Source organism: Oncorhynchus nerka, linkage group LG20 (genome assembly GCF_034236695.1).
Source record: "Oncorhynchus nerka isolate Pitt River linkage group LG20, Oner_Uvic_2.0, whole genome shotgun sequence".
Classification (NCBI taxonomy): Eukaryota; Metazoa; Chordata; class Actinopteri; order Salmoniformes; family Salmonidae; genus Oncorhynchus; species Oncorhynchus nerka.
This window is the reverse complement of record NC_088415.1, coordinates 77,205,148-77,221,620: the sequence shown is the minus strand read 5'-3', so window position 1 is coordinate 77,221,620 and position 16,473 is coordinate 77,205,148. Positions and strand designations below refer to the sequence as shown.

Genomic DNA, 16,473 nt, shown 5'->3' with positions numbered 1-16,473 from the left:
ACTCATTACATTCCTGGCCTACACCACAATGGCTTGGAGTCCTGTGGCTCCAGTCTCATCTTACAACTGTGGCCAAGCTTCCGGATGCTCCCTTGATCTCTGTCGCACACTGTCTGGACCTCAGGCCACAAATCCATATCATTCTACGCTGAAGCTCTGTATCCATTGGCACTTTGAAGTCAACCCGGGTTGGCCTGGCCTTGGTTCTTGGTTCTCATAAAACTTTATTGTGTCGTGCAAAAATGAATGAAGGATCCAGATATGGTGGTAACACAGCTAGCAATGAGGAATCAGCTGAGAAGCGGCCCTCTTCCGGGGCGCCGGAACTGATTGAATCGGCCCGGAATCGGGTGTCGGACTCGGGCCTGGAATCAATACGAATGACGGCCCAGAATCGGCCCAAGTACATTGGCGCCATTTCCGTCTACTGTAATTCAGACGACTTTGCCGGCATCGTACCAGAATCCAAAAAGCGTCTTAAAGCGCTTTAATTTGTTAATGCTTATCAATTGCCTTGCACAAAGTGCTCTTAAAGAATTTAATTTAAATGTTAATTGTATTTTTGATCACAGAAACAATGAGAAAATATGTAAAAATAAATGATGAAATGTTAATTATATAAAGCAGCTCGTGTCATCATCTGCCAGAGAGGAGCCTCGGCCCAAACCCCAAGCAATACCTTTGGCCCAGATAACTCACACCGGAATCGGCCTGATCCCCAAGTAATATATACATTTGGGCCAGATAACTCTCACCGGATTCGGCCCCAGCTCAAATCCCGCATCCTAGCCAAAAGTAATACTGCCTAAGGCGGCCCAGACTCGGGCCACGTGACGTCGGCCGAGTCTGACTCTCAGCTGAGTGCCCAGATCCACTGTGCTAGCTGGGAATTTGTGTGATGTCTGACTACTGCTTGTTCATTTGCTAGCTAACAGCAACAAGCCCATATGAGCTAGCTAAACATTGTGTCAGCATCGTGGTTGCATACAGTAGTAACGGTGTAACGGATGTGAAATAGCTAGCTAGTTAGCGGTGCTGCGCGCTAAATAGAGTTTCAATCGGTGACGTCACTCGCTCTGAGAACCTTGAAGTAGTGGTTCCCCTTGCTCTGCAAGGGCCGTGGCTTTTGTGGAGCGATGGGTAACGATGCTTCATAGGTGACTGTTGTTAATGTGTGCAGAGGGTCCCTGGTTCGCGCCCGGGTATGGGCAAGGGGACGGTCTAAAGTTATACTGTTACAACGGCAACACCATTCTGAATTCTAATCAAGCTGACTCCAGTTGTGAAGCTGGGCTGTGCTGGAACGGGTTTCCCTCGATCCAGCTCGATTTTAGAATTCCGTTTGAGCCAGCTCGAATTTGACCCTAATTTGGTCCTGATTTGAAGTGCCAGTGGAAATGGGGATTAAAAGAACAGGCTGAGAGAGATATCTTCTCAGGTTTGTCGCTTTTCTCATTTGTACCCTTTATCCTGTTCTCCTGTGCTCGTTTTCACCTTATCTTCTCCTTTAATTCTCTCCCTCACACGTTTTCACCTTATCTTCTCCTTTAATTTTCTCCCTCACACGTTTTCACCTTATCTTCTCCTTTAATTCTCTCCCTCACACGTTTTCACCTTATCTTCTCCTTTAATTCTCTCCCTCACACGTTTTCACGTGTTTTACTTGTCATGTTCTTCTTTTTTCCTTCATCTTCTCTCCTCTCATTCAATCTCCTTCTCCTTGCTATTTTTCCTCCTTTTCTCCTTTTCTTTTTCTCTCATTCTCTCCTTACCTCCTCTCCTTTTTTCTCTCACTTTGCCTCCTCTTCCTCCTTCTCTTCCCCTCTTCCTCCTTCCCTCATCTTTCTCCTTCTCTCCCCCTCTCCTTCTGCAGTGGTAGAGTAAGTAAGCTGCTGGCTCTGCCAGTAATGCACCAGTCAACAGAGCTAAGCCAGTGTAATTGCCTGGTCTAATCCCTCTGCCTGCACTGTTGCCTGGCTGCAGAGAGAGAGAAAGATATGGTACTCCACATTAATGTGTAGAATAGCAGGAAATCAGCTCTAAAACAGCAACATTTTCTCTCATGGCAAAATGTGTAAAATAGCATTAGATTAGCTAGAGAACTGAAAATGTTTTTCTCGGACCTAGCGGGGGGGCCCCGCGAAACAGCACTACGCCACTGACACACACACACACACACACACACACACACACACACACACACACAAATACACATTTACTTTTTGAAAAAACATTAACAGAGTAAATATAAAGATACAGTATATGCCTACCTTGTTCTTGTCTGTTGGCTTAAAAAAAAGACACAAAACCATTCAAACGAAGTCCGCAAAACGTCACAAACCCTGCTGCTGCTGTCATTCAATGGCAGTGGCATTCACACATTTTCTTCAAAGAGAGGACACCATAATGAGAGAAATAATGTAGCCTAAGCTACTGAAAACAGGACTTTTACAAGACTGAATCATGATTTGATTCTTATTAAAGAGATGGAGTCCAGACAGGCTACTTTAGTAAACTTTCTGAATGGACTTATACAGTACCTGTCACGCCCTGACCTTAGAGAGCCGTTTTATTTCTCTATTTGGTTAGATCAGGGTGTGATGTGGGGTGGGCATTCTAGGTTTTGTTTTCTATTTTTCTTTATTTCTATGTTTTGGCCGGGTATGGTTCTCAATCAGGGACCGCTGTCTATCGTTGTCTCTGATTGGGAATCATACTTAGGTAGCCCTTTTTTCCCTCCTTCAGTGTGGGTAGTTAACTTTGTTAGAGGCATCATAGATTAATTTTCCCTCCTCCACACTGAAGGAGGGAAAAAGAGCTTCACGGTGGTTTTGTATTGTTTTTGTTGGCGGCATTTTAAATAAAAATAACATGTACGCTCACCATGCTGCACCTTGGTCCACTTCTCACGATGCCCATGATAAAACTAGCCACCACAAAAGGACCAAGCAGCGTGGTAAGGGGGACTCATGGACTTGGGAGGAAATCCTGGACGGTAAAGGACCCTAGAGGCAGCAGAGGATGAACTGCATCGTTAAGAGGGAACACGGCTCGCAAGGCAGTGGGGCACATGGGGAGTTTGGCTGAGTCAGGTTGGAAACCTGAGCCAACTCCCCGTGCTTACCGTGGCGAGCATTGTACTGGTCAGGCACCGTGTTATGCGGTGGGGCGCACGGTGTCTCCAGTGCGCGTTCACAGCCCAGTGCGCTACCTTCCAGCTCCCTGAATCAGCCGGACTAGAGTGGGCATCCAGCCAGGTCGGAGGGTGCCGGCTCAGCGCATCTGGCCGCCAGTACGTCTCTATGGCCCAGGATGTCATGCGCCGGCTCTGCGCACTGTGTCTCCGGTGAGTCTGCACAGCCCAGTGCGTCCTGTGCCTGCACCCCGCACGTGCCGGGTCAAAGTCACCATCCAGCCAGGACGGGTTGTGCAGGCTCTATGCTCGAGACCTCCAGTGCGCCTCCACGGCCCAGTGTATCCTATGCCCGCTCCCAGAGCCAGGCCTCCTGTGTGTCCCTCTAGTCCAGTGATGATCCATGGCAAGAAGTATCCAGGTGATGATCCATGGCAAGAAGCCTCCAGTGACGATCCATGGCACAAAGCCTCCAGTGATGATCCATGGCAAGAAGCCTCCAGTGATGATCCATGGCACGAAGCCTCCAGTGATGATCCATCGCAAGAAGCCTCCAGTGATGATCCATGGCACAAAGCCTCCAGTGATGATCCATGGCACGAAGCCTCCAGTGATGATCCATGGCAAGAAGCCTCCAGTAATGATCCATGGCACGAAGCCACCAGTGATGATCCATGGCACGAAGCCTCCAGTGAGGAGTCATGGCCTCAAACGGCGGCCTCCAGTCCGGAGCCTCCAGCGACGGCCTCCAGTCCGGAGCCTACAGCGACGGCCTCCAGTCCGGAGCCTCCAGCGATGGCCTCCAGTCCGGGGCCCGTAACGAGGGTGCCCAGTCCGGGGTCCGCATCGAGGGTCCCCAGTCCGGAGCCAGCAACGGGGGTCCCCAGTCCGGGGCCAGCGGCGAGGGTCCCCACACCAGAGGCGCCACCAAAGCGGGGCGAGCCAGAGGTGGAGCGGGGTCTTCCTCTTGCACCAGAGCCGCCACCCCGGATAGATGCCCACCCGGACCCTCCCCTATAGATTCAGGTTTTGCGGCCGGAGTGTGGGGGGGGGGGGGGGGGTACTGTCACCCCCTGACCTTAGAGAGCTGTTTTATTTCTCTATTTGGTTAGGTCAGGGTGTGATGTGGGGTGGGCATTCTAGGTTTTGTTTTCTATATTTCTTTATTTCTATGTTTTGGCCGGGTATGGTTCTCAATCCGGGACAGCTGTCTATCGTTGTCTCTGATTGGGAATCATACTTAGGTAGCCCTTTTTCCCTCCTTCAGTGTGGGTAGTTAACTTTGTTAGAGGCATCAAAGCCCTGTAAGCTTCACGGTCGTTTTGTATTGTTTATTGTTTTTGTTGGCGACATTTTAAATAAAATAAAAAGTACGCTAACAACGCTGTACCTTGGTCCACTTCTTACGACGCCCGTGATAGTACCAGTCAAAAGTTTGGACACACCTACTTATTGTAGGTTTTTTCTTTACTTATACTATTTTCTACATTGTAGAATAATAGAGAAGACATCAAAACTATGAAATAACCAAAAAAAAGTGTTAAACAAATCTAAATATTTTTTTTGATTTTAGATTATTCAAAGTAGCCACCCTTTGCCTTGATGGCAGCTTTACACACACTTGGCATTCTCTCAACCAGCTGCATTTCAATTAACAGGTGTGCCTTGTTAAAAGTTCAATTGTGGAATTTATTTTCTTCTTAATGCATTTGAGAAAATCAGTTGTGTTGTGTCAAGGTAGGGTTGGTATAATGAAGATAGCCCTATTTTGTAAAAGACCAAGTCCATATTATGGCAAGAACAGCTCAAATAAGCAAAGAGAAACGACAATCTATCATTACTTTAAGACATGAAGGTCAGTCCATGCAAAAAATGTCAAGAACTTTGAAAGTTTCTTCGAATGCAGTCGCAAAAACCATCAAGTGTTAAGATGAAACTGGCTCTCATGAGGACCACCACATGAAAAGAAGACCCAGACTTACCTCTGCTGCAGAGGATAAGTTCATCAGAGATTGGAGCGGCAGGTAGCCTAGTGGTTAGAGCATTGGACTAGTAACCGGAATGTTGAAAGATCAAATCCCCGAGCTGACAAGGTAACAATCTGTTGTTCTGCCCCTGAAAGTTAACCCACTGTTCCTAGGCCGTCATTGAAAATAAGAATTTGTTCTTAACTGACTTGTCTCGTTAAATAAAAGTTAAATAAAACAGAGTTACCAGCCTCAGAAATTTCAGCCCAAATAAATCCTTTGCAGTGTTCAAGTAACAGGCACATCTCAACATCAACTGTTCATAGGAGACTGCGTGAATCAGGCCTTCATGGCCGAATTGCTGCAAAGAAACCACTACTCAAGGACACCAATAAAAAGAAGAGACTTGCTTAGGCCAAGAAACGTGAACAATGGTCATTAGACGGGTGGAAATATGTCCTTTGGTTCCAACCTCTGTGTCTTTGTGAGACGTAGAGTAGGTGAACAGAGGATCTCCACATGTGTGGTTCCCATCGTGAAGCATGAAGGAGGAGGTGTGATTTATTTAGAATTCTAGGCACCTCCAGGCTGTGTAAGGGCTATTTGACCAAGAAGGAGAGGGATGGAGTGCTGCATCAGATGACCTGGCCTCCACAATCACCTGACCTCAACCCAATTGAGATGGTTTGGAATGAGTTAGACCACAGTGAAGGAAAAGCAGCCAAAAGTGCTCAGCATATGTGGGAACTCCATCAAGATTGTTGGAAAAGCATTCCTCATGAAGCTGGTTGAGAGAATGCCAAGAGTGTGCAAAGCTGTCATCAAGACAAAGGGTGGCTACTTTGAAGAATCTCAAATATAGTTTTATTTGTTTAACATGACTGAGTCTGACTTGCCAAGGAGAGGGAAACTGGGAATATTCCATATCCACCCAGAGGGCAGAAAAGGCTTGGATAAACTTTGATTAGTGTACTGTTTTTATCAGTCTGGCTCTGTTTGGTTACTACATGATTCCATATGTGTTATTTCATAGTTTTGATGTCTTCACATTTATTCTACAATGTAGAAAATAAAGAAAAAAACGTTGAATGGGTAGGTGTGTCCTAACATTTGACTGGTACTGTACAGTAGGTCTATAGAGAGCATCAGTCAAACTCACACACGCAAACCCCCATAAAAGCACCCATCAATCAGAGCCACCAGCGTATCAGACACAACAGCTAATATTTCTCCTTTCGTTAAAACATATTAAAAAAAACGATTCTGTAAGGACAGACGCTGGAAGACGAGAAGCAAGTACAGGGAGTGAATATTTAATAAATAACTGACGTGAAACAAAACAAAGACAGCGTCTGGACAGGGGAAACAAAATTACATTAATGCTGACACAGGGATCAAACTGAGGAACAGACAGATATAAAGGAAGCAATCCTCAAAGCCTACCTTAGGCTTTCCTGAAAGTAAAGATAATGAATTGATAGTGAAAGGATGAAGGGGAGAACTATGCTATAGTATGAAGATAAAATTGACAATCATTAAAATAGAAACAAATGCCCATAGCCTATTTATCAGCGAGGCTGATTATCGTGGGGGAGAGTGTTGGAAAGATTTTTGAAATATTGAGAGGAGCTATTCTAATTTGAAAGGATGTAAAAAAAAAAAAAAAATAAAGACTTTGTTGACTGAAAAGCCCAGCTGTTCACTTTCCTAAATTTGACATTTGCGAGAAGCAGGCCAGGTACTTCTATGTGTGCTCAGGCGTGCTCCGTCAACATTGACAGGACAGAGAAACCAGACACATACTCATTGCTCACATGGAGTGTAAATTATGGTATAAAATACGCAAAAACTCTCACAAAAACTCTCACAAATGTAAGAAGTTTTTAGTACATATATTAACATAAATGATTATAACCAGGGATTAACGGTACAGTTTTGGGGGGTCTCGTCTAGGGCAGCATATTGGCCAGGACCAGGCCTGATCCGCATTGTTTAGTCTATAAATGAAGAAAAGATTCAGTATCAAATTATACCATGCCAAGTTGGAGAGGATTGGCACATTGTTCATTTGACACAACATTAGAGCATTATAGGACTCAGAGCCAGAACAACCTTGTCAACTGCTGTTGAATAATTAATTAATAGTCAGACACATCTAGCCTTCTTTAGGAGAAGACCAATTTATTTATTTACTAGCAAGCAATGAAAATGTGCATTGTATAAAATACACATCAAACTATTTTTTACTGAAGAGCCAAAGCCTATAGCGCTCTAGACCCCCACTTCTAGCAATGAGCTGCTCCAGCATCAAAGGCCAGTTGGAAAGAGGAGGAGATGTAGAAGGTTTAATAGACAGACTAAGTTAGCAAAACAATTACTTTTAATCATTAGTGAACATTCTGGCTATTGGGTAAAGTTTATCTACATGAAAATAAATAAAATCCATAAGGAATGTAGGCCTATTTAAACAGTTTTGGCAGTTTTTTTTACGATGGTGTTTATCCATAGCTGTCAGTTACAATTACCGTCACAGCCCTACTGTAAATGTACAAATATCTACTTGGAGAATTAAGATTTCTGAGTGGTTTAGTTCCCCCTCTGAAACGAGGCATCTTTTCTTTCTTTATTCCCAAAATTCCCCAGTCAGTCTGCGCTCCAGATCTTCACACAAGGAGTTGTAGTGAGTCCCCGAGGAGCTGTTCCATATCGTAAAAACAAACACAGTGAAGGAAGCCCAGCGAAGCTCTGGGATTGGATTAAAGGGCCCGGCTGAGTAAACAATGTGGCGGGCTGTTTATTTTGGGGGGGTGAATTGCTCTTGATATCAGCAGGCATCCCAGGGAGTAAAAACAGGGGCTGTGGCCCTTTGGGGCCCCACCAAGATGTGTTTCCCTTTCTGCCATGCTGGTGGGATATAGACATTACTGTCTAGATCCACCTGCTACACAGAATGCTCTATAGCTCATCAGTTAGATGGCAATGGTGGGGATGAATTTAACAGTGACACTACTGGGCATGAACACAGTGCATACATACACGCACACACCCAACTCATACACGCACCCGCACATACTCATGCGCGCACAAAAACACACACACTTTACACACACTACCCCAACCCACCCCAGCCCACACAAACTGTCACCCCACTGTCACAAACACTCCAACCAATCGAACACATTACTCTCAGTAACCAAAATGCTCGATGATCACGCAGTCGTCTTAATTGTGGCGTCTGACATGCAAGTAACAATCAAGGCTGACTAGTGTGGCTAAATGATTGCCAGGCCAGGAGCTTGGTAAGTAATGCACTCGACAAATTAAATCTCACAGCAAATTAAAACAGCCAAAGGCAGCCGTAATAGCCTGCAAATCACCGGTTAAGTGGCAGCCACATCGGATTTCTCCATCCTTCACTGCATAGGGGAATCTATTTATCTAGCAACCGAGATGAGATGCTCACACCTCACCTCTCACAGGCATTTTGTTTTGTTTTATGCCTACTTGAAAACAGACAGCACACAAGTATGCAAATATGTAAAACATTAAGGACACCTTCCTAATATTTAGTTGCCCCCCCCCATTTTACCCTCACAATAGTCTCAATCCACCGGGGCATGGACTCTACTAGGGATGCTGGCCCATGTTGACTTCAATGCTTCCCACAGTTGTGTGAAGTTGGCTGGATGTCCTTTGGGTGGTGAACCATTCTTGATACACACAGGAAACTGTTGAGTGTGAAAAAGCCAGCAGCATTGCAGTTCTTAAAACAAACTGGTGTGTATCAACTTAAAACAAACCTACTACTGTACCCCGTTCATAAGACACTTCAATCTTGTGTCTTGCCCATTCACCCTCTGCATGGCACACATACACAATCCATGTCTCAAATGCCTCTAGGCTTAAAAATACTTCTTTAACCTGTCTCCTCCCCTTCATCTACACGGATTGAAGTGGATTTAACAAGTGACATCTATAAGAGATGATAGCTTTCACCTGGATTGTGTGTGTGTGATTTCATGTCATATGTATGTGTTCTATTAGCAGCACACACATGCACTATGTACACTGATGGTCAAATGACACATCCACATGATCATACAGATCAGAGTTCACGGCAGTATGTGCTGTGATGATTATAGAGTATATGTGTGTACGGTACAGTACAGTGTATGAGCTCTGTGTGTGTGATCGGATTCCAGTTGTTCTCTCCTCCTATGGCAGATTTCTGCAAACACAAACACTCTCTCATCTCTCATCTCACTATGTTATGTCTTTCTCTCTGTTTGTCTCGCTATCTCACTCTCTGGTTCTCTGTATGTCTCTCTGTATGTCTCTCTCTTTATTTCTCTTTCTTTTCATCACTCTCGTACAGACACCCAAGTGCTCTAATGAATATGGTGCTTGTAAACCAGTGTTGTTGGTCTGGTTCTCACATGGGAGTCCTGATTATATGGCTTTGGGTAAAGGTGCCGGATATCTGGAGAGGTGATGTATTCCATCCTTTTTTCTTTCTCTCCTCTCTCATTCCTCTCTGTGAAGGTCATGACCTCCCTGTCACTGACCCCACAGTCGTCTCCATGGCGCTGAGCCGAGGTCGCCGTGGCAACACTGCCGATCCGTCACCTCTGTGTGTTCTGCTGCTTTGTCCCAGCACCCCAGTGCTATCCCACGTGGCTTAGCAGAAACAATGATTAATTGTGGCTGTGTTGACAGAAGCAACTGCCTGCCCTCACCCGTCCACCATGGAAAACATAAGGGCTGTGTCCTAATACGCTTATACAGCTTCCTTCACTTGTTTCCTTTATTTTCAACTGCCTGCCCTCACCCGTCCACCATGGGAAACATAAGGGCTGTGTCCTAATACGCTTATACAGCTTCCTTCACTTGTTTCCTTTATTTTCAACTGCCTGCCCTCACCCGTCCACCATGGAAAACATAAGGGCTGTGTCCTAATACGCTTATACAGCTTCCTTCACTTGTTTCCTTTATTTTCAACTGCCTGCCCTCACCCGTCCACCATGGGAAACATAAGAGCGGTGTCCTAATACGCTTATACAGCTTCCTTCACTTGTTTCCTTTATTTTCAACTGCCTGCCCTCACCCGTCCACCATGGGAAACATAAGAGCGGTGTCCTAATACGCTTATACAGCTTCCTTCACTTGTTTCCTTTATTTTCAACTGCCTGCCCTCACCCGTCCACCATGGGAAACATAAGGGCGGTGTCCTAATACGCTTATACAGCTTCCTTCACTTGTTTCCTTTATTTTCAACTGCCTGCCCTCACCCGTCCACCATGGGAAACATAAGGGCTGTGTCCTAATACGCTTATACAGCTTCCTTCACTTGTTTCCTTTATTTTCAACTGTCTGACCTCATCCCCCCTAAGATGGGAACTTCAAGGGATGTGTCCTAATACACCTATATGGCTTCCTTCACTTGTATCTGTTTTTTTTACCATGATATGCTCAGACAGTACATGTTCACACACCTTTTAAAATGCTGTAACACTAATACCGTATGCAAAACAATAAACTTTGATTTGATTGAAAAGAACTAGATAGACTTCACATTGATTTATACCTCAAGTATAGCTAGTAGCTATAGTACTGCAGTCTCCCTCTCCTTACAGCCCCATTCGCTGGAGTTATGGACTATAATTAGCATATAGAATAGCTGCTCGCTCAGCATTGGCATGTCCAGGAACATTCTTTAAGTGGGGAAAACGCTTCCATCAACAGAGCCGGACCGATAAAAACATTCCACTAATCAAAGTTTATTCAAGCCTTTTCTGCCCTCTCGGTGGATATGGAATATACCCCGTTTTCCTCTCCTTGGCAAGTCAGACTCAGTCATGTCTGAAACACTTGTGCCTGATTCACACCATAGAGCTGACCTGTACTGCGTTGGCTCTGATGTTTTCCTTTCACATTGCCCTCTCCAGCATGGTTCCAGCAGTTATGGTGGATGTGTAACCAGGCCAGCCAAATATAGCTTGGCTTGGGCTGGTTCTGTTTGGCTCAGAAATGTGAAAAAGGGTATAGCCTTGTATATCCTACGAGAGTTCCATGATTTGTGTCATCTTGCTTCTGTTTGTTAGTTTTATAAATCAGATACAGATAGAGTACCAGTCAACAGTTAGGACACACCTACTCATTCGAGGGTTTTTCTTTATCTTGACTATTTCCTGCATTGTAGAATAATAGTGAAGACATCAACACTATGAAATAACACAAATGGAATCATGTAGTCACCAAAATAGTGTTAAGCATATCAAAATATATTTTACATTTGAGATTCTTCAAAGTAGCCACCCTTTTCCTTGATGACAGCTTTGCACACTCTTGACATTCTCTCGACCATCTTCACCTGGAATGCTTTTCCAACAGTCTTGAAGGAGTTCCCACATATGCTGAGCACTTGTTGGCTGCTTTTCCTTCACTCTGAGGTCCAACTCATCCCAAACCATCTCAATTGGTTTGAGGTCCGGTGATTGTGGAGGCCAGGTCATCTGATGCAGCACCCCATCACTCTCCTTTGTGGTTAAATAGCCCTTACACAGCCTGGAGGTGTGTTTTGGGTCATTGTCCTGATGAAAAACAAATGATAGTCCCACTAACTAGATATGATGGCGTATCGCTGCAGAATGCTGTGTAACAGTGGCTTTCGAAAGTATTCACCATCTTTGGCATTTTTCCTATTTTGTTGCCTTACAACCTGGAATTAAAATTTGTATCATTTGATTTACACAACATGCCTACCACTTTGAAGATGCTAAATATTTTTGTGAAACAAACAAGAAATAAGACAAAAAAAATTGAAAACTTGAACATGCATAACTATTGACCCCCCCAAATCAATACTTTGTAGAGCCACCTTTTGCAGCAACTACAACTGCAAGTCTCTTGGGGTATGTGTCTATAAGCTTGGCAAGTCTCTTGGGGTATGTGTCTATAAGCTTGGCACATCTTGCCACCCACTGGAATATTTTCTCAAGGCAAAACTGCTCCTGCTCCTTCAAGTTGGATGGGTTCCGCTGGTGTACAGCAATCTTTAAGTCATACCACAGATTCTCAGTTTGGATTGAGGTCTGGGCTTTGACTAGGCCATTCCAAGACATTTAAATGTTTCCCCTTAAACCACTCGAGTGTTGCTTTAGCAGTATGCTCAGTGTCATTGTCCTGCCGGAAGGTGAACATCTGTCCCAGTCTCAAATCTCTGAAAGACTGAAACAGGTTTCCCTCAAGAATGTCCCTGTATTTAGCGCCATCCATCATTCCTTTAATTCTGACCAGTTTCCCAGTCCCTGCCAATGAAAAACATCCCCACAGCATGATGCTGCCACCACCATGCCTCACTGTGGGGATGATGTTCTCGGGATGATCTCGGGCAAAGCACCCCCACCATCACACCTCCTCCTCCATGCGTCACGGTGGGAACCACACATGCGGAGATCCTCCGTTAACCTACTCTCACAAAGACACGTTGGTCGGAACAAAAAATCTCAAATTTGGACTCATCAGACCAAAGGACAGATTTCCACCAGTCTAATGTCCATCTTGGCCAAAGCAAGTCTCGTCTTCTTATTTAGTAGTGGTTTCTTGGCAGCAATTTGATGAAGGCCTGATTCACGCAGTCTCTTCTGAACAGTTGATGTTGAGATGTGTCTGTTACCTGAACTCTGTGAAGCATTTATTTGGGCTGTAATCTGAGGTGTATCTAACTTTAATAAACTTATCCTCTGCAGCAGAGATAACTCTGGGTTTCCCTTTCCTGTGGCTGTGCTCATGAGAATCAGTTTCATCATAGTGCTGGATGGTTTTTGCGACTGCACTTGAAGAAACGTTCAAGTTGTTGAAATGTTTCATGTTGACTGACCTTCATGTCTTAAAGTAATGATGGACTGTTGTTTCTCTATGCTTATTTGAGCTGTTCTTGCCATAATATGGACTTGGTCTTTTCCAAAATAGGTATATCTTCTATATACCGCCCCTACCTTGTCACAACACAACTGATTGGCTCAAATCATTTAGAAGGTAAGAAAGGTAAGAAGGTAAGACATTCCACAAATGAATAAGGATCACCTGTCAATTGAAAGGCATTCAAGGTGACTACCCCATGAAGCTGGTTGAGAGAATGCCAAGAATATGCAAAGCTGTCATCAAGGCAAAGGGTCGCTACTTTGAAGAATCTCAAGTATAAAATACATTTGATTTGTTTAACACTTTTATGGTTACTAAATGATTCCATATGTGTTATTTCATAGTTTAGATGTCTTCACTATTGTTCTACAATGTAGAAAATAGTACAAATATAGAAAAACCCTTGAATGAGTAGGTGTGTCCAAACCTTTGACTGGTACTGTATATCGTACAGACTAGAGTAATGTCCTTTAGTAACCTTTACTCGAAAGCTACCCTCTTGGCCATGTCTCTCTTGAAAACGAGTTTCTTTGAGGTCTCAATGGGATCTACTGGTTAAATCATGGTTGAATAGAATACTGACAACCTTCTCATTGTGTTTGTCAATCTCAAGGCCTGTTGGCAAGAGATTCACTGAGATGTCAATGAGATAACCTGGTTAAATAAAGGTTCCTCTCTGTGTCTGTTTGTAGGCGTTCCCTCGGGACCTCGGAACGTGATCTCCGTCGTGAACGAGACTTCGGTGATCCTGGAGTGGCACACGCCCAGGGAGACGGGCGGTCGTGAGGATGTGGTCTACAACATCGTGTGTAAGAAGTGTCGTGCGGACCGCCGTACCTGCTCGCACTGTGATGACAATGTGGAGTTTGTGCCTCGGCAGCTTGGCCTGACAGAGACCAGGGTGTTCATCAGTAACCTGTGGGCTCACACGCTCTACAGCTTCGAGATACAGGCTGTAAATGGAGTCACCAACAAGAGCCCCTACCCTGCCCAGCATGTGTCTATAGACATCACCACCAACCAGGCTGGTAAGAGAATAGTGTGGGTGTGAGAGTTAGGGTTAGGGTTAGGGGAGTGTGTGTGTGCATGTGGAGGGGATAGGAAAGATGACGATGATGCAGCAGGAACATTTTCATCATCTGTATACATTGTTGGTGTTTTCTGCTGTACCTGTGTCTCCTATATGGTTTTCATATCTTATTCCACATTGCTCAGCACTAGTTAACACAGCATAACCTCTGTATTTTTGACTCCTGGCCCTTTGCTTCTCCTATCACAATCGGTGCTGGAGAGATGTCATTGAGCTGTACTGTGAATAATGACTTTAAGGATTGAAGTGATGGGGGCAGCTTACTCCAACTATACGAGAACTCACAAAGTGAAATATTGAAACGGTCTCTCTTCTTTGGTTTCATCACCCTCTTTTCTCGTATCAAGGCAGTGGCCTGCTTGATAATTGAGTGTGTTGGGGGTTGGGGAATTTCCCCCTTTGGAATATGGTGAAGTTAAAACCCTAAACCGAAGACATGGCATATTAGGATCTGTGGCGAGACCATCATATCCATCCCTCTGCCCTATTTCTGCACCCTTTGTAGTTCCCCAGTTTTATTTACACATCAAACCCCGTGAAAAAAAGAGAAAATGCTGGTTTGCCTTTTGCTCTGTTCCACAAGAGAACATTCCAGAAATGCTTTCTTCTTAATAAAGGCCTAATGCAGCTGTTTTTATTTCAATATCAAATCATTTCTGGGTAACAGTTAAGTACCTTACTGTGATTGCTCTAAATTAAAATGGCCAAAAAGAAACAAAAATAGCTTCTAAGCAAGAGCAATATCTGATGCAATAATTTAGTTGTGACTGTCTGAGTGGGGAGGGTAAAACTGAAAACTATCTGTTTATGGCAGAGGTTTGGAACTCTCTTTCTTATTGGTCTGTTAACTAAGTTACTGCCTGGTGATGTCACCAGAACAGGCTGAAAATTCATGTGGTCTTTTCAAACAACTAAAAGGGGATTATCATAATTCTCACAATTTCACAGTATTATTCCTTTATTTCTTTTTATATTTTTTATATTTTATTGTACTATTATTAATAGTATTATTCCATCGATATAGTGTGGACTGCATTGGGCATTTAAGCATTGGTAGCAAGCCTAAAGTAAATACATCTGACTTTGGCAAAAAGCACATGTTTTTAATATAACGTCTTTTCTACTCAATCTTCTGAAGGTTGCGACAGCATTGAAGCAGCGGCATGGCTTGTCAGAGGTTTTTGCTGTTTGCAGTTTTCTGTTTTTAATGACGCTTTGTTTTCGGCGAGCAGCAATAATGGCAAAAACCTTGAAACATAACGTATCCTGGGTGAAATACCTGTTGAGGTTTGTTTTTATAGGGCTGAACAGGGCCAGTATTCACAAATCATCTCAGGAGTGTGATCTAGGATCAGGTCCCTCCTCTTACTCATTATGATTTAAAAGCAAAACCGAAATCAGCACTTCATTTCTTAGATCCTTTGTGAATACAGACCCAGGCCAGATTCTCTGCTATTCGCTGCGTCTTGGCAACAGTGCTGTAGCTCTTACAGAACAGGCAGTGAGACAAGAAGGGGTCGTGTTTAGTACTACATAATGACCATGCAGACATCTCCTCTGTCAAAGACATTAGCCCACGATTAGGGTAGCCTGAACCAAGCCAGAGAGTTGGACGGCCGCCTCCTCATCACTCTCTGTCTCTCTCTTTCTTTCTCACATCCGAAGACTCTCTGTCTCTCTCCAACTCCCTTTCTTTCTTTTTTTCTTGCATCCCTCCCTCCCTCCCTCCCTCGATCTCTCTCTGGTGACGGAATATGAATTCAGCCACTGGAAATTACAGCTTTGTGATATTTTGTCTGCCCAGTCCTTTTCCTACAGTGTTCTTCATGCTCCCGTGGTGTTCCATCATGTACATAGTGGCACTTATCAAGGGACCTCGAGCACAAACTATTGACCAAGTGGAAAATGTAAATGAGACGCATTACATTTAACTGTGTTTACTAGTATGAGAGGGACCTCAGTCTGTCCATTACATGGAGTGTAGTGGTGTATTGCAGATATGCTGTTTTCGAGTGGTTATTTTGTCGGTCTGTGCCATATTACAGTTTTGAGTGTGTACTGTAACTTTTCTGGGACTTTTCTGTGTTAAACATATTGAACAACTTCTGGTACTTACTACTCTACAAACTGCATGGTTGATAGCAGAGCTTTGGCGCTATGGAAAAGTAAAAGTTGAAGTTGTGAACACTCCAGTTTGTGGATAAGCTAACGCATTTTGATGAGCTTAAGTGAATAGCTCCTAAAAAATCTTCTTTCGATACATACACCTAAATCATTGTACATTTTTCCAATGTTTGATTACAACATTTCAGAGGCGCAACTTTAGTTTTAGATGTGGGGGGGACATATACTGTTGTTTT

At 44.0% G+C, this 16,473-nt stretch overlaps 1 protein-coding gene across 3 annotated transcripts in view; it reads left to right on the top strand.

Moving 5' to 3' along the window:
* The window catches only part of LOC115103150 (ephrin type-B receptor 1-like), a 383,081-nt gene that overhangs the window by 267,538 nt on the left and 99,070 nt on the right, over positions 1 to 16,473 (top strand). For all 3 annotated transcript variants that reach the window (XR_010460228.1, XR_010460227.1, XM_065005794.1), the window contains exon 5: positions 13,716 to 14,051. Coding sequence is in view for 1 of the 3 variants with exons in the window: in XM_065005794.1 (XP_064861866.1) it covers positions 13,716 to 14,051 (336 nt within the window). In the remaining 2 variants the exon portion in view is untranslated. The remainder of the gene's footprint in view (positions 1 to 13,715; positions 14,052 to 16,473) is intronic.